The sequence below is a fragment of the Taurulus bubalis genome (genome assembly GCF_910589615.1).
Source record: "Taurulus bubalis genome assembly, chromosome: 11".
Lineage (NCBI taxonomy): Eukaryota > Metazoa > Chordata > Actinopteri > Perciformes > Cottidae > Taurulus > Taurulus bubalis.
Genome location: NC_136599.1, coordinates 16,594,360 through 16,616,678, shown reverse-complemented (window position 1 = coordinate 16,616,678; position 22,319 = coordinate 16,594,360). Strand labels below are relative to the sequence as shown.

At 39.8% G+C, this 22,319-nt stretch overlaps 1 protein-coding gene across 1 annotated transcript; it reads right to left on the bottom strand.

Moving 5' to 3' along the window:
* Positions 1 to 3,180: 3,180 nt before the first annotated feature.
* pik3cd (phosphatidylinositol-4,5-bisphosphate 3-kinase, catalytic subunit delta) lies at positions 3,181 to 16,224 on the bottom strand (the record flags this gene model as incomplete). The annotated part of the gene is made up of 22 exons (XM_079225626.1): positions 3,181 to 3,318; positions 3,460 to 3,592; positions 3,683 to 3,828; positions 4,132 to 4,255; positions 5,964 to 6,131; positions 6,222 to 6,300; positions 6,611 to 6,717; positions 7,077 to 7,243; positions 7,337 to 7,436; positions 7,526 to 7,669; positions 7,760 to 7,881; positions 8,644 to 8,811; positions 8,937 to 8,990; positions 9,079 to 9,206; positions 9,566 to 9,662; positions 11,039 to 11,260; positions 12,224 to 12,313; positions 12,791 to 12,946; positions 13,736 to 13,912; positions 14,124 to 14,353; positions 15,060 to 15,288; positions 16,084 to 16,224. The coding sequence occupies 22 exons, from the start codon at positions 16,222 to 16,224 to the stop codon at positions 3,181 to 3,183; spliced, it is 3,120 nt and encodes a 1,039-aa protein (XP_079081752.1).
* Positions 16,225 to 22,319: the final 6,095 nt, after the last annotated feature.

Below are 22,319 nucleotides of genomic sequence, written 5' to 3'. Positions count from 1 at the left end.
CTCAACGCAGCGAGAGTCCTGCTGGGGGCTCAGTACCGCTGCCGGCCACAGGGGGCGCCACCGGTTAGGCAACACGCTGCATGAGCTCCATTTACTAATTACAGAGTATACGTCGTTCAAAGTCCTACACAGGTACAAGTACCATATACGAGCAGAAGTAGAAATATTCATTACACAGAATGGCCCTTTTCAGAATACTATAGTTCATATCACTGGATTATAATTGGTAATGCCTTAATGTGTATAGACATTGGTAATGCCTTAATGTGTATAGGCATTACTAATGGTCCTGCAAGTGAAGGTTATGGGGCTAACTTGCTTTTTTGCATTTTCTTTATTATTTAATTTTCTTAAATGTAATATGTTCTGCTCTGCTATTTTATTGTATTGTATATATTGAGTATTTTTCATACTTAATATTTGTATGTTTACTCTGTAACCTTTCTTGCTGCTGCTACAAACAAATGCCCCCCTGGGGATGAATAAAGTATCTATCTATCTATCTATCTATCTATCTATCTATCAAACTACTATCATGTCTGCTCCATCCATAATAATACAGTATTGTATTCATAATCTGAATCTGCAGAGTAACTACTTGTACAATAAATGTAGTGAAGTAAAAAGTACAACATTGCATCTAAAACACAGTGAAAGTAGTAATATAAAGTAGATTAAAATGGAAATACCCAAGTACCTTACAGTACAGTACTCCACCACAGCAAAAATGTTCCTGTTACTTTCTTTATTGAACTGACTCATTGGATTGGTACACTCTGCTGTCTGGGGGAAATGGTACTTATACACCTACTCCCTTACTTGTCAAATATTCATCTCCAATTTAAAACGTTTTTGTGAAAGAAGATTCTTCTCCTACCCTGCAGGAATATATAATGACGAAGTGGTTCTGTGTTCAATAAAGAGAAAGAAAACTGCACCAAAAACAATGACAGTATTATACAGTCCATACGATATTGGCCAAAACCACCCTGCGTTCACTTTATTTAATAAACATGTTTTTGTGAAGTGTAAACTCCCAGACTCGTACAAAAGGCCATTGCTCTAAAACACTGGCGTTACTCAGGAAACAAATGTAAATGATTGAGTGGATATGGTGGCTCTTGCCTTCATCCACGATCAGCCTTTTTTTTAGGCTGTATTAAATTAAGTTTATGGCTTAGATCCTAGAAAGCCAGTGAGCTCTGCTGTTGCAAACTGTTTATTGGGTGTATGTTTCCCTTCCAACAGCAAGTGAAGCAAATGTACAAACAGGATGCAGATAAAGGACAGGTCTCCATCGGACATATCATGAAAGGATGATTTATCAGCTTTAGCTGCGTGTAAACAATACCTGAATGTTATAATAATTGTACCATTTGATGGTTTTCATGAATTACAACCAATGCAAAAGGCAACAGCAGAATATTTTACAATTTGCAAAAGTAGCTCATACACTCAATAGACGCCTGGCTTAAAGCAGATCGATGACCCATATTTAAAACCCATTCCAGTGTTTTAATTCCCTTCAGCGCCTGAAGGGAATTAAAACACCTTGCTGTGTAATCTACAGCTACACTTGCTCTTCTTCTTCTTCTTCTACAATGATGACATCATCATTGTAGATCATTTGAACTGTTATGTAAAATAAAAAGGCGATGAGAAGCACATCTTCTTTGCATGACTGACAGCGAGATATACAGCATGTAAAGCATCCTGAAAGCACCATAACATGAGATCAGACAGCACACCAGTGGAGGTGTTTGACAATACAAGCATGAAATTCTCTTTCAAGGCACCTGGCACATCAGTTCAAAAATGCAATGGAAATCCCAGTGCAGTACTTAAATATCAGAAAAGAACACAGGCACATCATCTGAGAGAGATCACATTGTCAAGATTTACAAGTCGGTGGCTAGAACAAGATTCCTATTTGGGTTGTAATGCCTCATGTTTTTAATATTATGCTTCTGATCCTTGACCAAACAATGATATCTTGGCCTAGCACCTGAGATCTTTTTTCGCCTTCTTTTTCCCATACTCATGGAAATTGAAATTAAAGGAATCATTTAAAATGTTGGGACATTTGCCATTTGACTTTCCTGCAGAGAGTTAGATGAGAAAAGCAATGTCGCTCTAATATCTGTCTTGTTAAATATTAAGCTGGAACTAAGAGACAGTCAGCCAGTTCAGGATAAAGACCATCTGTTTCCGGTCTTTAAGCTATAAACTAAAGGCTACTTGCTCCAGTTTCACAATTAATGAACGAGAGTGGTGTAGACAGCTTATCTAACGCTATGCTAGAAAGCCTATTTGTCAAAATGTCAAACTTTTCCTTTAATGTGTAGTAGCTGTTTAGTAAGGGTCTGCTGGGTCACACACTTTATCAAAATAAAGGTCCTATTATTTAAAGTTATTTTCTCATCTTACAATGAATTGTAAATGTTACAATGCTTTGTGTCTACTGGCACTCCAGAGGCAACATACTGCACTTCAAGGCAATATTACACATCAAAACAGCAGTAAAACAAAAAATCCTTCATGACTTTGTATAAGTACTTCAAAGCTACCGAATTAAATAAAATACAATAAAATTAAAAAACAAGACATTTGCAAGGAGGCAGTTGAAATGAGAGGAAATGACTCCACTGTCATTGCTCGTAACCGTGGAAAAGACTTGAGATTAAACTGCCGCCCTGTTATTGAACTCCTTGACTGAGCGGTGTCGTCTGAAGTTGTCATAAAGTTGGTTTGCAGTTTGCTCCCTGCTAAGCGATGCAGTCGGGGGATGAACTTTCAGTTTCTGATTCTGTTTCAGTGATTCATGACACTTTTGCACGTGCAGGTGTTTTTTTAGGTAGCACTCTAACACATCTATAAAGCTTGTTTATTATTGTTGTCGACATGTCCTTGAGTCTGATGGGACAAATATGAGTGTGATGGATTTCCTTCATTGTGAAAATATATGTGTGTTGAGATTGTGCCCCATGGTCGTATCATCTTTTGGATGCCTCCACGTCATTATTTACCACAGACAGGCCAGTCCAATGTAAACATATGCTGAGCGTTTTTGAATGCAATCAATACAGTCAAATATTTGATTGAGTTTTCTTTCCTTTTATCTTCGTACATTAAAATCCATATTTGTTGGTCTCTCTTCAGGTGTCCTTGGTGCAGTGTTCTTCATGGTCTATTATCTTTGGCCAGGGAGTGCATCATCCAGTTAACTTTCGTCTTCCAGCTTTCCCGCAGAGCTTCGTCGAACTTCACCTTAAAATTCTTCAGTGCCTCTTCCTCCGTTTTGCCCAAAGCTAGAGAGTCCTTTTGAGAATAAAATAAAAAAACAAATTAATGATAATTTGTTTTTAGATTTTATATTTTATATTTATCATCATCATCATCATCATCATCATCATCATCATCATCATCATGATTCGCAGCAGTATCCTCATTGTTGCATACCTTGAGATACTGGATGTCTTTGCAGGAGGTGAGCTCTGGCAGTCCTGCAGCCTTCATCATAGCAAAGAGGTTGACGAACAGCGTCCCGTTGCGACAAAGAATCTTATAGGCCCGCTCGCAGTACTCCCTGAACCTGACAGCATGATGGGGCAATCAGTCTCAGGTTATCCAATAAGCACACAGAATTCCAGATTGGTAAACAGGCTGACACACAATAATGTACCTCTCAAACTTCTCACTGTTGTTGGTCCTTCCTTGTTGGATCACATGGACAAAGTCATAAGTCAAGATGAAAGGCACACGCTCCCTGTTGATCCCCAGTTTCCGCTTGAAGTTGCCCAAGAAATGCCCAAAGTCGATGTGGAAGAGCTGAGGAGCAAAGGTGAAAGTGACTTCTGGGTTCTGAATCACTGATTAAAGTCACATTTGTTAAAGACTCACTAACTGGTGATGATTGACCTGAAGGATTTCACTCCAAAGTGACCAAATCAGACACACAGTTAAATAAAACATTTAAATTAAAAGTCACCCTGTCTTGGAACAATATTTTTTTCTGCTACATATTGTTATGAAGTAGATCACATTTAATTCCCACTTTATGTCTAATCACCCCTTTGTGGTAGATTTCAGTGTTGTAATGTGATGAAAAAATATCACAGTGGTGAACTCCACCTGTCCAGTTTCCCTGATCATGATGTTGTCGTTGTGACGATCTCCGATGCCGAGCACATACGTAGCTACACAGTAGCCAGCGCAGGACAGTGTGAACTCTTCTATTGCTGGATCCAGTTTGTCCCTGGTGACAAAAAAAGATCATAGAAATAAGGAAGCAAAGCATGAGGGTTTTGTTCTTACAGTACATTTACACTACTTCATCATATAACCTGCATAACTACTATACACACGCAGAATTCTTCACTGCTATATGAAATATTGACAGCAGGGGTTCCTGTGGCCGATTAATGATTGACATGTCCTTTCACAGTCTAGACAGGCACTGAGGTTCACTGTGTTAAGCTTGTATTAATTTTCTCCGCTCCCTTGCGGGCGCTGCAGCATTTCAAGCTAATTACCTTTCTGGTCTGTCGTGCAGTCAGCTGAGCCTGTCTTGTCAACGTGACGTACAAAGGCTTATTCATTGCATTGAATGGTTCTCTCTCTTCAAGGAGCTTTTAGAATAGACAAGACCTTCAGACTGTCTGCCACTAAATAAAGAAAATATAAACCCATAGTCACAGGCTGCACTTTGTGTTGCTCTGTCATGATTTTAAAAGGCTGCACTGAATACATACTTTGAAGTAAACTCTTCAAATCACACACAGAGACATGGGCATTTCTGAAAACATAACGTTTAAATGAAAAAAAAAAAAATCTGGAGATTTTTTTCTCCATACTGTCAGGAAAAACATCTTGATACATAGATTGTTTCAGTTAATAATATAATATTTATTATTAAGTGAAATTTAAAATGTTTACCTATTTCTGAATTACATAACAGAGAAAAAATAATCCCCAAACTGTAAAAGTACATTGAGATTTTGATTAGAATCTTAAACTAGTCCTATATAATGTTTTTTTTCAATAAGCATATCATTACAACCACCACCCCCTTAGTATATTTTAATAACAATGTAATAAATGGCTTAAAACACTCTATAATGTTGTTTTAAGCCGATATTAGAACTTTTAAATGTTAACTAATGTACAGTATTTCTCACTTAATTATAACATAACCTCTTCTATGAAGACGTACAGTATACTAGTTATAGTTAATGACAAATACATTAATCAACAATTAAAATGACCTTGCATCTGTTTACACCAGGGTGTGTGTTATAAACTTGCTTTTATACTGTTATAAATAATATAAAAGGGGGAGGGGTGTTACTGACGCAACTAAAAATGTTTGTACAACACAGAGCCAGCGGATGTGACACATTTCACACTTCACTGTGTTTCAATTTCCTATACTATGAAAAAAAAAATTGGGTCGTATTGTTGTTGCACTTTTAGGGTATGTCTTTCACACATATTGCGACGCACTTATCATCTGTGGTGTAGTTGTTGAGAAGAAAACAAAATACTTTAACATTTTCAATTAACAAGAAGTAATACAAGTTGTGCTTCGAGGGACGTCAACAAAAATGCACAAACAGGAAGTAGAAAATGTGTTTGTGTTTGTACACTACATAAAACCAAAACATGATTAGAACTAATATCAGTATATATATATTTTGTGATACAGCTTATGACAGAGCTGGCCTGGCAGCAGTTGGGGAATCCCCCCATAAAGAGGAAAGTTATTGGATAAAAAGGCCATTTGGGTGTTTTTTGCTGATCATGACAAACAATTTGAAACTGGATGGAGGGTTTAAACTCTGTGGCTCTAAACAGCGTTAGTGTTGTTTTCATGTGGTTAAAGAGGGTCATCACTCCTGGAGTATCTAGATCATGGAAGATGCAAGGCGTGTACCCATTATGTCAAAGTCGTTCATCCTACTCACTCAGGATTCTTAGATTTGAGCCAGTTGAGCAGGGCATCCTTGTTGAAAGCAGCGGTGGCGGCACTGTTACTGTTGTTGCGCTGGATGTTGGCGATGGTGTCGGAGTTCTTCACGACCTCAATGAGCCCCATCTTGTTCCCAGTGGACAAGCAGCCATAAGGGATCATCCTGTGAGTGCGTGACAGTATTAGGTTGGTCTAGCGGCGCTCATTGTTAAAAAGCATCAACAGCTGCTGCAAACAGCTGCTTCCACTGTACCTGAGATCGAGGCCCTCTCTCTTCCATAAATTCTCCATGAGCTGGATCATCTGGAGGGTCAACATGTCTTGTCGAAGATCTTAAGGTGATGAGTGAAAAAAGGTCACAAAGATGTATCACATTTATGTTTCATGGGAAGTTCTACCCTGGTATTGTTTGACTTTCAAACATCCTCGTTATTATTAAAAGGACATATTTTTTTAAACCTGCTGGGTATGTTTTTCTACAAGTGCATTTTAAAATAAGACCCTCCCTGCATTTTAACGCTTCAGTGTATTCCCTTTGTGCTCAACTAAAGTGAACTACAGCATAAGTCTTGGCACTATCGGCTACTGCATGATGTGTACTGAATGTGTGCTGCCAGGTCGTCATATTTTCTTGTATCTCACCATCTCCCTTCTTGAAGATGATGCCCACCGTGCCTTCTTGAGCCCTGGGGTTGTACATCAGCCAGAGCGGCTTCATCTTGGAGTCCATAAATCTGCACTTGTCTGCACTGCAACAGTAAACACAGTCAGTACAAACACATAATCATCAAGGTTCATAGACTGAGGACTAAGGAAAATGCCTGTTTTACAAAATACATTGCTATTTTTAGGTTTTCACCCTGTTGCCATTTTACTTATTGAGTTGTTAAATGTTTATGTTAGAAATGGGAAAAGTCTGCCCAAGACAAAATCAATGCTACAAGGTAAATAAAAAAAGTCCAAGTAAGGACTAAGGGTTAATTTGTCAATATGCTACGCAAAAGTATTATTTTGTGATTCAGTAAACCTAGAGAGCGACCAAAACTGCCCCTGAGAATCCAATTAGGGAGTCAAAAAATGTAATTCGCTGTGTGTGTGTGGCACTAACCAGATCTTATCCAAGATGATGCTGGGGTTAAGTGGTGACAGCAGGTCAGACAGGGCTTCCAGGTAGGACTCCTGTCTGATACACATCTTCAGGTCGTCTGCTGTCATCTTCTGGGAGCCTGACTTGACAAAGTCACTCAGGGCCTTCATTTTGCCCAGAGCCTCATTCTGTGTGGGAGAGGTAAGGCCGGGATTTAGCACAAAACCAAAACACATCATTTCAGATCCTGATGTCAGTGTGTATCAGTGTGACGAGATTACCTGTTTGGTTAAAAGCCTGATGTGGTGGATGCTTCCCCTGCAGTAGGCCTCCAGAATCAGGCCAAAACGCAAACTCACAGATGCCACGTGAATCTCTGACCTACAATAAACACAAATTTTCCTGTCAAGAAAAACAGGCTGCAGGTGCACATGTGCTAATCTTGTGTTTTCTGCTGGACTGCGTCTCACCTGAGATGCCAAAACAAAAAGTGTCCTATCCTCCAGTTGGACAAAGCCCGTTCAAGCAGGAAAGTGGTGAGGCCACAGTCTAGGTAGGACTCGTACTTCAGCACCTGGACCAGCTGGATTAAGTACTGGAGCAGTTCATTGTCACTGTGTGCAGAGAAAATGGTCCATACGTGATTATGCAGATAAATGCGCAATGTTCCATGGATGCAAGTAAAAACCTGAACACGTGTTTACCTGAGCTTCCTGAGGCATCTGATTGTGAAAGAACGGACCGCTGGGTCGGGAAAACTGTAGTCTAAGAGCTCCAAGGCGTGGATGCCTGGGAGGTCCCGCCAGTTCTTCAGTAAACTAACCATCTGAGGAGAATCAGATTACCAATTTATACCATGATGAGAAAAGATGAAATGTGTTTGATGACAAATATCTCTGCATTTTGGGCTGATGGTTGGATGAAATGAGTACGACAGACTCTGGTGATTCCCTGACTTTAACTTTATGACAAAATATGTGCAAAAGTAACAACATTATTCCCATCAGCCTCAGCTGTACTTGTGTTCAGTACTAATCGAACAAATGTTAGCATACTGGCAGGCTAAACTTAGAAGGTGAACATAATACACATCATCTGCAGCATGTTAGCATTGTCATTGGGAACATGGTAGCATGCTGAAGTTAGTATTCAGCTAAAAGCACTAGCATGGCTGTACACACACACAGTCTTGTTATAACATTTTACACACTAAATCAATTAAACCAATCAGCTACAAAACTGTCGAACTAATTGCTCCAATTAAATAATATAATTAGCTATAGTCCAACTTGTTGGATAGTTTGCCATGACACACTATGTTTATAGTGGTTATTCAGTAAAAAAAGAACGATATTAGAATCAACACATATACAAATATAAGTGAAATGTGTGAAATTACTGATAAACAAGCAGGTCAAGTCATTTATCAGGGACAATACAGATACTATTTTTGTATATAGTGAGGATTAAAATATATGTTGGGCATGTTTAGAACTCTAAGTGAACCTCTACATTTTCTTAAAAATTAAGACAAACAAATTCAAGATGATTAAAAAGTAAATTATTGTCCCGAACTCTCCATTTATACCTGAACTACGTCCTCGTGCCGATTCCACTTGGTGACGAGGAGCAGCTTGGACAGACTTTCATGATAATGGTCACGGACGTCTGTGCGGAGCTTCCACAGGAGCTCTTTTTCATCCTCGAAAAACTCAGTGTGGTTTTTGTTGTCCATGATTTCTTTTAGTTTCATGTGCTGTAGAGAGCAAAAGAACCCAAAACATATTCATAAAAATATGTGGTCAGCAAGTAACAGCAACTGTTTTTATGTTTTACCTTTAACTGTGTGAGAATTGCAAAATGTGAAATTTAGAGTCTTACCTCCTCTTTTGTGGCAATAGTTGCATCACCATTCTTCTCCATGTCGCCACTTACCTGAGAACAGATGAGGATATTTTCACTGACTGTAATACAAATGAAAATGTCCCCATGTACTCAAATATAGCCTTTTGGGAATAGGTACCTTATCCAGTGGTGGGTAGTAGAGAGGATGAGGCCGGATATTAGGGAAGCGAATGAGAAGCCCGGCGGCACTGTCCACATTGGGGTTCTTCTCAACGGTTCCCATTGGGTTCAACAAGTCGCTTTTGTCTGTGATGGAACAAATTGTACATGAATTGTGCCATTTGGTAGATGCTTTAATCTACTTAGTAAGAATATTTTCATATTCAAATAACTCCCATATATCTAAAAGCGACAGTGCGTGTTATACTTACTGCTCTTCCAAACCGCAGAGAAATATATAATCAATTTAGTAAGAAAAATGGCGCCATAATTGACAACAACAGACATCTGTGGTTTCCAAATCTTGTGCAACAGAAAACGCATAATGTGTAAATATGTGGGGTTTTGACGGCGCCACGTGTCATTTTCAATGTGGAGGAGGCCGTTAGCATGTGAGGTGTTTTTGAAGAGGAGGAAATGTAAGAATAGAGAAGGCCTGAACGTACCAGGAACAGATGGCCATGTGGACAACAGGAACTCCCCAGTCTTCAGCTGGTCCTTGTAGTCGAACACCATGGTGTTCACCCAGGCTATCGGACAGTCCTGAAGAGAGGGACAGGGAGGATCAGATCTGTTGACATCTTGAAGACCATCTGCAGGCAGTAAAACCATGTGGAGGCAGCAGAAGAGCGACACAGGGAGTACTCGATTGTTCAATCAAAGTTACATTAAGATTTGATCATCGGATCAATAAAAGTAGGCTTTTTTTTTTTTTTTTTTTTCATCAATAAATCTAAAAAGTGTTTTAATTATTAAACCTCTGTTGTATAACCTCTGTTGTAGAACATCTGCTTCATTTTAGGCGTTTAGTTTATTTGAATTTAAATCAAATAGCATTAAAAAAAAATTAATATTTTATCGATATAAAAAAAGAGTGTTTGTGGCAACTTTTTACATAATTTATCCTGTTAAATTATAAAGCGAAGCAAGGGGTACATTTTACATTTATAGGGTCTAAAGTTGGAATATAAAACAGCAAAAGGGGAAATAACATTCAAGCATAAAAACTACTTGGCCATTCAATGTGTTAAAAACAAAACACATTTACGCTGAAAGCAGCCAGCTAAAAAAAGAGAGACGATACACACGTACAAGAGTGGCTAAAATAGCTCAACTTCTGTCTGTCTGCAGAACTTCTCTTCCAGGCAAAAGAAGTGAGAAGTGGCTCAGAAAGCAGAAGTGGCCTTGATACCCATAAACACACCTGGGAACCTCCAAAACATGTTGCCCACAGTTTCTGCAACGCTTTTACACAAGAGAGGCTGAATAAAGGGGATTTGTTGTTCACTGTACTTGTTAGTGTACAATGAGTTGGTGTGTGCAGTCGTCCTCTCCTCTCTCAGTGGCATGATGTAGCATATTCCATTTTAAATGTATGACTGTAATTATGGCTGCAACTGACAGTAAACTCTTATTAATGATTAATGATCCAATTATGTTCTCTGAAAGGTCAAACAGTTGGGAAATTTCCCCATAGCCCAACATAAAAAAATCGAGATAAGCAGTAAATGTTTGTAATTTGTGCTAAAGAAATGCTGATTTATATATGATTAAAATAGTTCCACATTTTTCAGGCTTCTACTCCCACCTGTCCCCATGACAGGCCTTAAAGACGAGGAGCGCATTTATAGGTAAAATGCTCAATGAGTGGCAGAGTTGTAACTACGAATGGTGACTGTGAACATGCATTTAGAATTCCTTGAAAATGTCCCTTCCTTCCTTGGTGTGATGTGCAGATAAAAGCGTTGAAGCGGATGAAATGCTAACCACAGCATTGCCACTGAACACACTTGCACAACCAGACGCAGCAGCAAAACACACCCACACAGCACACACTACACAACAGAGAGGAAACAGATCTGTTTGTGCTTGCTAACAAATTATCACCGTAAAACGGCTTGAGTTTCTGACAAACTCACCGCTTTCTTATTCTTCTTTTTAGTGCCGCGGGGTTTCTTGGCTTTCTCAAGGACTGCATAGAGTGCGAAGCACAGGCGGCTCATGCGAGGCAGGTCAGCCACGTTTATGTCGAACTCCAGCTTTTGATCCCACAGCGGCTCAGAGCACACCGTCACCTCCGAGGTTGTCACCACCTTACAGAGGAGTTCGCTACCATGGAACAGACCGGCCTGCACCACGAGCTGGGGGGAAACACACATACAATGTTGTGATTAGAAGAGTTTGTGAGGTAGATTGTTTGTGAAAGATTTACAGACTTCAACAGAGGATTCAGAGTTTCCTGCTTCACTCAGGCTATGAGTCAAAGGGTCGACACATTCAAAACGCAAGCAGGTCGCGACACCTTTCAATGCAGAGTCTGTCCAAAAATGATAAACAACCACCGGAGGCTAAATTCAATACTGTGCGGCTGTTAAGCTCCTGCCTTTTGCCAAATCAAGATAGTCTGAATCTATATTCACAAAATATACGAGTGGCTATTCTCCCCAAGGGTGTTTTCAAACCTCTGCCTGCCAGCTGCAGACATGACTGATAATTATGTCACAGGACAAATTTGCCATGAGTCATGCTGCGCTCTAAGGCAGCCGCCGGAAGTGCACTTACACTTAATAACCCATCTAAGTAACATAGTTAGTTATGAAACTGAATCACAAACAGAGACACACATTTACAGACTACCGTACTTCAAATTGGTTGAGGAAAAGAAAAAGAAAATTGACAGAAAAAGTGAATATGGAGTTTTAGTGGATATTTCTATACGCTTTTGCCAGTCATTTACTGAGAAACATCCCTTCACAAACATTTTAACAAACATCTACCTGCAATAGTAACTACATGCATGCACCGTCTTCAAAAAAAGAGGTGTGCTGAAAGCGAGGAAGGGAAAGACAGCATGCAGTCTGTCAGTTTTCTTAGAATCTAGGCCTCAGAATGAGATGTCAAAAGCAGATAGTCCCTCCCCACTTCCTGTTTTGAAGTTTCAACCAACCGCCTTGATGAGTTATGGGAAACGTGTGGTCTGGACCATGTGACCCCCTGTCATTTTCATGTCAACCCTGCTGTTTCTACAACTGAAATTGAGATATTGGGAAACAAGTGAATGTCACATTTCATTGAGCATCAAACCCACGCAAAACCACACCAACCTTCATTCCTTCGCCTGCATTGACTCGGCTGCCCTGCAGCAGGTGAATGTAAAAAGGCTCGCTGATGGCCCACAGAGAGGAGGTATTTTGCTGTGAGGAGACAGAAGAGAGAGCATCTTATTTATTTGTTTACCCCCATTTCTTTCCATAAAAAATATTCATCTATAACATTCACCAAAGTCTAAAGTCATGAAACTGTTGCTACAATTTCCTGTTGGTCAGCATGTCAAAAGATAGATACACGAGAATGTGCACTTAAACAAAAAGTTAAAAAGGGGAACAAACTGAAAAACAGTCCATCGGGTACTTTGATTAAGTCTAAAAATGTTATTGTTCTAATAATAGATTAATTTTGCCAGTGCAGTTTCAAAGTAGTAAATAATATGTGCTCTATGTTAAACTACAGTAAATGCAAGCAAAGACGTAAATTATCAACATTTGTTGCACTGCATGTTTCAAGTGCTACAAAGTCTGCAGTCTGGTTGAGGAACAACTGTGATGAGCAGAGAGAAAGAAAGACTTTCGGCTCTGTTAATGAGAGACAACAGTCGTCCGCTGAACTCTCACCTTCTTCAGAGGCAGTGGAGGAGGTCTGGACAAGGAGCGACTCTTATAGACCTGGCTGCACATACTGTCCTGCTCCTCCTGATACTTGTGGATGGTGGAGTGGTGCACCATGGTTAGGAACGGGTTTTGTCCGTTTCTCAAACACGAGAATATGTACTGTAAAAGAGGACAGAGATAGATAACAGGAGGGGGGCAGAGTGTTTTATTTTTGTGCAGCCATCAGCTCACCCACAGATATTTCCCAGTGGTCTGATAGCACTGGTTAACTCCTGGAGGCTGTTCATTTGCTGTAGGTTAATGCAACCGAAATCTCATTATGTGTGGATAGATGCAGTTCCTTTCTGCGGGGCTGCTAGACAGATATGAGTCACTGCTGCAGGTAGTCAACAGTGGAGTCTCCTGCCACCAAAACCTTGACTCACCCCACTCTTGATCTGACAATCATTTGAGCTTGTATGGATCACCCGCACAGACAGAATGTAGACAAACAACATGGAAAATGAATAGTAATGAAGACAAAGGAAGATTGTAAACACCCCAACAGTTTGGTTATTTTCTTAAAATTAACCAGGGGGAAGAAAGAAAATTTTCAACACACTGAGTATTCTAAAGTTGACCAATTGCTTAGCGAGTGACAGCTTTGCGGTAAAAAGAAAGCAATTGTGTGTAAAAATGGAGGAATATTTTTTTTGGTCTGATAATCGTAGCATTTAGCTTTTTGTTCATCATCCTAATTACTGTAGAAGCATTATGTTGCATGGATGCTTCTCCGTAACAGGTCCAGAAGGTTTGTGAGGGAAAAGTGGGAAAAGAATGAGGCAAAATATAAAACTATCATGCAGGAAAATATGCATCAGCCTGAATGAGAACTGGGAAAAAAAAATAAAAATGAACAATTTAATAAAATGTGAAAAAGACACTGACGCCGCTGCTGCGGTCACTCACTTTAAACTGGCACAAGGGATGCTTCCCATAGAGGAAATCCCACCTCCCGTTGACCTGCAGGGTGTAGTCTTCGGGTTCCTGTCGCAGCGAGCGGAAGACTGTGGCCTTCTTCTTCAGAGCGCTCCTCATCAGAGCCACTGGGAGGTCTTGAGGGTCCTGCTGCAGCATGAAGCTTTCCTGTGAGAGATACATTAATGCCAATAAAGGTACCCGCACAAATGTAGCTATCATGTCAATGGCTGTTGTTCCTGAGAGATGTTTTGAGGGTGGTGTTTGTGGTGTGGGAGCGGGATTTCCAAAGGTGCTCACATTGACTTAAAATCCTCCTTTGATTTGTCTCAACCTTTACAAATATGACTCATACAAACTACAGATCAGATCAACTCACATCACAAGCCTCAAACTTGACATTGATGAAAATCTTCTTGTTGTTTTTTGACTTCACACTCCCACACGGCGGAGAGCAGCAAGGCTCCAGGTCACACGGGAAGCTGTACTCCATCCACTGCTGCCATGGCAACATCTGTCTCTCCTGCGCCTTCTCTTCACAAAACATACGCATCTTTGTCCGAAACTCATTCACTTCGTGGTTCTTCTGGGCCTCGAACTCAAGCAGACCTGAAAAAGCATGATGAAAGCGTAAACAAATACAAATACAAGTCTTTCAGAGTGAGAGGAACGCTTCGCTTGATGGATCACCCTGAGAGCCGGCCATGTTTTTATTAATAGAAGTTAAAGAAGCATCAACCTGCAGATTTACTGGCTGAAGCCCAGTGAATAAGGCAAAAGACAATCTGTTATGAAGTCAAAAATGTTACTGGAACTGGAAAATAGAATTAGCATTAGTTAGTCTAGCTGTGCTCTATTTTCAAATTAGCTACATCTGCTCATAGCCAGCGAGTAATTTGTCGACCTTCCAAGATGTTGAACATCAAGAACCGACCGTCATCAGGATGCCTCTGTTCTGAACCGTCTCTGATGATGGATATGTCACCACTGATTGTTTAATGTCACACAGAGAACTGCTGACATAAACACAATAATGTCAAACTGAATAATGTAGTAAATTGGCAATTGGGTTAGAAGTTGCCGGATTGTTTCATTTCATTTTTGTATTCAATATATTTTATATTGTAATATTATAATTTCATAAACTATTCATTCTATTAATATAATCTGTTTGCATCAATGACAGAAGGCTGGAACAAGGCGAGACAAAACTCCCCTCTTCTTTTTGATGATGACCGAGGACTGCTTCTGATCTAATACTTAGCAAACCACACAAAACCTCCTTATAGCACCCGCTCAGCAGGGTGCTGCTCACCTTTGCCAATTAACAGGCTGATCTGGGTGTTGGTGAGTTTCTCCACTCGGTCGCCCTCCCTCGCCACCAGCCTCAAAACGCCCATGAAGGGCCGCACGTCGCTTATGCGCCTCGATTCCTCTTCCAGTTCCTCCCTCTCTGCCGCCTGGTTGATGCAGGTGAAGACGTATGCGTCGGGCTCACCCAGTGCGCCGAACAGGGCCTCGCTGCTGGCATTCCTCCAAACCATCTGAAACAAAATACACCAGCAGTACATGAGGCTGGGCGTGCAGCGCTGATGTCCTGACGTGTACACCGCGTTCTCGGGGCCTGTAAAACTATCATGTAAAACAGTTATTCAAAACCCATCGACCAGCGTCATTCCTATTTTCAGAAGAGCTGTGGAAGAATAACACTCTGATTTCTCTCATTTTTCAGATGATGATGATGATGATGATGATGATATCCAAGTGTGCAAACAATGACCCTGGCAGTTTTTGTAGAGAAAAACAATTGGAGACACATTTAATCTCTTAATCATTTTAAATGCCTCCAATAGTGTCATTACTTAACACCGCTAAATCAAACAGCCTGAAGAGGCAGAGCTGTTGGCATAGAAACTGGCATATTCACGTTTAACAGCAGATCTGCTCCAGCAGAGAGCTGGCCGTGTATACCAAGGAGGAAAGCCGCAGCTCCTTCTCTAATAGTTGCATCAAAACTTCAAGATGCATCAAAGCCAGAAGCGAGGATTGTTCAGATTGTGTCATGTTTTAATTAGCTTAATGGCTAAAGTCGACCAATTTGCTTTTAAGCATATTGAGTAAATATTGTAACAACAGCGTTTTGCAATTGTGGTCACCAGAACTACTGCAGCGCTGTACTGCAGCCAATCAAATGTACGCTATCAGAAACACAGATAAAATGCAAAGCATGAGTACAATACACATTATGCGTCAGTGGCGAAAAATATTCTATGACGTGTTTTATGATCTCCAGAAGCAGCTACTGATAATTAACTAAAGGGGGATGTGATGGGACTTACGCTTTTGATGCTTTTGATGGTATCGTTTGGCGATACAGGGAATTTGAGGAAGATCCCAGTAGGCAGCAGGAAGTCCATCACTATCTCCTGGTCCCCCTCCTTCTCCCATTCCTCCTGCATCCCATACTTCCCCGGGGGCATGGTGACGGCCTCTCATTTACCGTCAGCTCCTCTGCTGCTCACCGGAACACAAGCCAGCCGTCCAAGCAGAGGAAACACAGCCGGGGTTAATATGTCTACTATTAACACGCTACTTTGCAGTGTGTTTTTTGTCGGTTCCTAAAACCCTGAATGATCTATCTTTACAAGGTTGTTTATGGGGACCAGAAAACACATGCAGAGTGTGTATGACATGAATGAATGATCAACAGTAGCTTGTTTCCTCCACCTCTTCAATGGTAAGAATTTCAATATAAGATATAATGGTAAACCGTGGCGACGGTATTGAGATTTTTTCATGTGTTTTGGGAATGCTATCATTTATGATCTGCAGTCTAATAACATTAGTACTTAATTCATACATCTTCACCTTAACAGACTGAATGTTCTGTCAGAAAAAGGTCAAATAAGGTGAACACACACTACAAAGAAAATTCAACCCACTGAATTATTTGGATTATATGTCCTGCTTCCTGTAAATCTATTCATCTTACTGTGCAGACAGAAAACATTGCATTTTGAGTGTAATTTCCAATAGTTTGCCATAAAGTAATTCTACACTATCGATTGTGGTAAGAGGAAACTTGCCCTGCATGAGCTGAATTGTCTGTATCTTAACGACAGATGTAGGCTGATTTACGCCTTTGCATAACATATATTGTAATGTGTATACCCACAGTATATATATATATATATGTGGATAATTTAACATTTTATGTTTATATTTAAGAAAAAAATGTTTAAATCAGCGACGGGAAAGAAAACAACAGGTGCACAGACAAAGTCCGATAACAAAAAACGTGATATTTAGCTCATTGAGTAAAACTTGACAACATATCCGTGCCGTGCCAACCTGCTAGCGCAAACACTTGCCTGTCAGCTCTACAAGCCGGTTATCTCCTCATGGTTTACTTCCAGCGAAGATGGAGGCTGTAACATCACCGTGACATGTCGCGCTCAGGCGGCTGCGTATCCGTGAAGTTCACGCGAGGTGAGGTGTCGTGAATCCAGCTGCAAAGGGACGAGGCGCTCGCGCACGGCTCGCGCCAAGCGGTGAAGTGTTTCCCTACGTCGGCCAAGAGCGCCGTCATTCATGCAGTGATGGTGTTGCACTGACCCGCGCCGAGCGGCTGCGCTCTGCCTCTCCAGCTCTCCCCCGGGGGCCAAGGGACCGTCCGACAAAACTTTAGTTCCTGCGAAGTGAAAGTGAATATTTCTCTCTAACTCCCGCCCTCCGCCACTGTTTGTTGTGCCAGATCCAGCTTCTCAAACGCGGCGAGCTGCTTTCACGTTGTATTGTCTTAATCTTTTTAAAAAAATTTTTTTATTGTATTTATTAATCTTTTACTCACACAGTTCAACACAGCAAGCAAACAACCTGTAACAGTTGCTCTTTATATGACGGTTGCTTGAATATCTCTGGGTTTCGGAATCGTTTAGATTTTGAGTAAAACTCTGTCAGTTGTTCTCAAATGGGGGAAGTATACCTGGGGGTACTTGAGATTTGAAAATACATATATTTAAAATTAGCATAAATTCGTAATTTAAAAATAGTTACCGGTATTTAATAAATATTAAACAATATAAGTGTAAGTTCTTAAACTGAATTGTATATATTCTATATTAAATCACACTGATGGCACTGTGTATAACATGGTTTTTTTTTCTGCTGGAAAAAAATTCCACAGGGGTACAGCACTGAAAAAAGGTTGAGACCCACTGGTTTAGATCCTTTTGAGTAAAAGTAAAAGTTATGTTTTGAACAGGTCACCAGGTCAAGTAAAAAAAAACTCAATGCAGAAAACATAGCCCCTGTGATGTTATTTTATTATATATTAATACATGTACATTATTATTACTGATACTTTCATGTAATGCAATGTGCTGCTGTATTCTCGAGGTGGAACTTCAGTTTTTAATCTATTCACAAACACATCAAATATAATGAGTCATATTCTATAAGCTCATATGTTCTGTATGTACAATATTTATAGCTGAAAAAATATATATGCAGAGAGAAGTGTAATTAAACACAAGTATAAAGTGGCATCTAATGGAAATACTCAGGTAAAGTACCTCAAATTTTAAGAACAGTACTTGAGTTAAGTACTTTCTTAGACTTTATTTGGACTGTTTTTCAGATGAAATAAGAATTGTGTCAGTTTGGAAACTGGGAAATTAGAATCGGTCTTGTCACTTAATATAAACAAAATGATTAATAGATGAACCAATAAAAAGCTTCATAATCAATATTGAAATTGTTTGTTAGAGCACTCATTTTATGTTGTCACTTTATTTCCAATTCAAGGACACCAACGTCGAGCCCTTTGTAACATGACTGTTTTTAAATCAATAAAAGAAGGTTGATTTGTGCAACCTCTTGTGCATAAGAAAATGCACAAGAGAGAGAAAAAAAATATTTTATTGTCTTTTTCAAATGTTAGTTATAAAATCCAAACAGTAGATTTACTAAATATAAATACGCTTTTGTTGTGAAAGATTAAAATGCTCAATAACAAAATAGTTTGCGAGTTACTGCTAACGTTCGTAGTTAACCTCAGTGCACTTTACTTGTATGACAGCCTTCATTTATCTGGAGTTTTCCAGGAGTGGATGTCTGTAATCAAACAAACTCTTCGACGGTAAAACCTGCCTTCCTTTTTCACATTTCCATGTGGTAATAAGACCAGGGACAATTTTAGTTTTGCAGCAAATGGTGAGCAATATCACCACTCTCATGGAAGTGGAACACAAACCACAGTAGTACTATCGTAGAAATGGGGAAATGCAGGTACCAACATCAACAGCATGACATTACAAATATTTACTCTCAGCTATTTGATGCACAAAGTACATCATTCCGTGACTTGAAATCTACGCCAGAGAAACACACATCCCAGTAAACAAAAATATGCGTGATATTTGTCTATTTGGTTTGCAGGTGTTAATCCTTCATGTGAACACTAGACTCTTGGTGGTCTAGTAGCTCTGGTGAAAACAGGAAGTGAGTGTACAGAAGAGAAACTTTTGGCTCGAGCTGCAGACTGAAAGCATGAACCAGCTGCTTCCCATCCTTCAGTCAGTGAACCTATTGTCAACAATAAAACCCTGTCAGTAAACACGTTTTGCCAGTTAAGTGTGTCAACTCTTCCTGCTTTGATAAATACTCTGAAACCACAATACTGCTTTTATATGGGTCAGTGTTCAGATCACTTGTGCATAGGTGAGGCATAACTGCAATAAACACAGGTAAACTGGAAACAAGCTGTATTGTAACACAGCAATACAACCATCACTAGAGTAACGCTCATCAGTGCAGGAAAACACCAGATATTTAAAACAATATTTATATTTACCCTGACAATAAGTGAATAACATTAATAGGTTGGTCATGTGATATTTAGATGTGCAACCTATTTATTCTTTGAGCTCACCGCACTGCTGTGGGGTGATTCCTGGATGAGCAGCGGTCTCACAGCCACACAGAAAAACCGTCAAAGGTTATTTTTTTAAAGTACTTTTTTTTTTTTACATTTTATTTCTTCTGACCATGATTGAAAAAAATGATCCTCGATTAAAGGAAACTGGACCTGACAGATAATTTGAGACCCACATAAGCGCTGATTGACATTCCCTAAATCCATGCTGTGAAATGTATCAAAGACTGGGACTTTCTCTGAAAATAGGAGAATGAACCAAACAAATTTAGTATATTGCAAAGTCACGTGGCTTTTTAGCCATGCTGCTACCACTGTGGTTTCAGGAAGGACAGTATCAGTCTGTCGGTCCATTGCTTTAGAGATATCTTTAGTTTTTTACAACTAAACTTACCAAAGGACGATCTTTCATAAAATGTTGTACATACATTTGTTCCAGAGAGTGAAACCTAATGAGCTTTGTTGATCCTCAATATTTCAATTATTCCAAACAAAAAGGACCAAATGGTTGAAAACTGAAGACATTCCCACTCGCCTCAGCTGTACTTGGTGTTTAGTGCCAACAAGCTAAACTCAGATGGTGACAATGGTTATATTCATCATTGTACACATGTACCATTGAGCTCAAAGCACCGCTGTGGCCGAGCACATCCTCACTGAGCTGCTAGCGGGGCTGTAAATTCAAGTCAACTTTATTTATACGGCCCAATACCACAAATCATAAATATGCATATTGTTCAGCTAATGCTGAGTCTGAGGTTTCCGCCTCCCCTTGAGAAGGACAACGTGGTTAAGAGCGGTCAAGCTGGAATTTCCCAGCACAAAGTTACAAAACAAACTGAACAGAGTTGCGTTTGGAAACTTAGTCAGAGACGTGGCGGAGGGCATTAGAGGGCGCAAATCTGTGACAATGTGTGAAAGCACCTCAACAGTTTTGTTTTTAAAAACGTAATAATTGTGTAATTTATCCAACAGAAGCCGTTGGTTTGTCCTTAACCGTTCGGTCCGCAATGCACTGATAGTTGCTCTCTCATCATCTGTGTCAAATTCCGTCCACTATTGCTATGGAAACGGTTTAGATGTCCGACTTCCCTAAAGGCTTCAATGTGAGCTCGATAATGCAAACTTTTAGATTACAAAACCAGCCATTCGACTGAAATGTTCAACAAGGACGCTCATCGTCGCACTTAGCACAAACGTAAAGGCGAGGACATTTCACAAAGCTTGCAGAGCATCACATCTAGTTTTCACACATCATCTGGTAATAATAGACTTATGTACCTGGATGAATAGTAAACACTTTATTTAAAAAGTATGGGTCCAGATGAAACAAGCCGATGCTGCTCCTTTACATTCACACAGACTAAACAGCTGCTGCAGACAAACATTTGCTTTTCTGAACAGTGACAAACATTAGTGAGAGAATCGACATATATACTTCTTGTTACAGAGTCTGAAATGGACAACTTTTGATTTGACATAAAAGTGATGTGAAGCCTGGAGAAAAGTCACAATATACTTTCAAAATAAATACATTTTAACTTAAACAAAGTTTTGTCTCGTTCAGGAAACTCCATTTTGTTGAAAGAACATTTACATTTCAATATACACACGGTGGTTCAATGAATGAACCTTCTTCAGAGGAAATACACACACACACACACACACACACAGACACACACACACACACACACACACTCATTAAGTGGAAATGCACCAGTCTGTACACAGAATGTCAAATGGTTACAATACTAGAGACAGTTTTCTTAACCAGACAATTAGAGTTCTTTCAGTAGCACATTTTGTTTTCTTTGAAACTTAACGGTTACATTAGTCTAATTAATTATTGTCCAGAAATAGCCTGAGCAATGTGACAGCCGTGCTCAAAAACAATATTCCCATGTCTTTCTCCCAGATAGTCAGATGATTTGGCATTCCATAATAGAACAATTTTCACTGTTTTTAATTTTTTAACCTCAGCTTCACTTGCATTCAGAGATATTTAGTGACATTGTTTAGGTAAAATAGGCCTTCATCAGGTTACTTTACAAAACAATAGGAGAGCTTTTCTTAAATATGTTGGTAGACCCACGCAGACCAATCAGGTCACACTACAAAATGGCATCACTCAATCAGGAATCATAACCATCACATCATAGCACCAAGGGCCTACATATAAGCATGAAAACACAATTTCATATAGAAAGAGCATCTTGAAAGAAAAAAAAAAGATCAAAATGCAAATACACATAATGAAGGAAACCTAACCCTAACCTTCATTTAAAAAAGAAAAATGCCATGCTCTTCTCTAACTCCTAACTGGCTGGAGGACTGTTTTCATAAAGGCCCTAATGAGCAACTCCAGAAGTCAGATGTATGATGCATTACTGCCGGTGGCGTCACCCTCCTTGGAGCATCTCAAATGAAAATGGGAGGAAGACCTTGGTGAGAAGATCTCGGATGAAATCTGGATATCATCTAATGTGATGATCTACAAAACCTCCATAAATGTCAGACACAGTTTGAGCCAGGATTGGGCTTTCCTAACTTGTCAATGTTGCAACCAAGACCCAGCCGTTTTCATTCATTTTGGGCTCAAGACTTTGAAAACCTCTCCAACATGCCCGACAAGGCCATGGA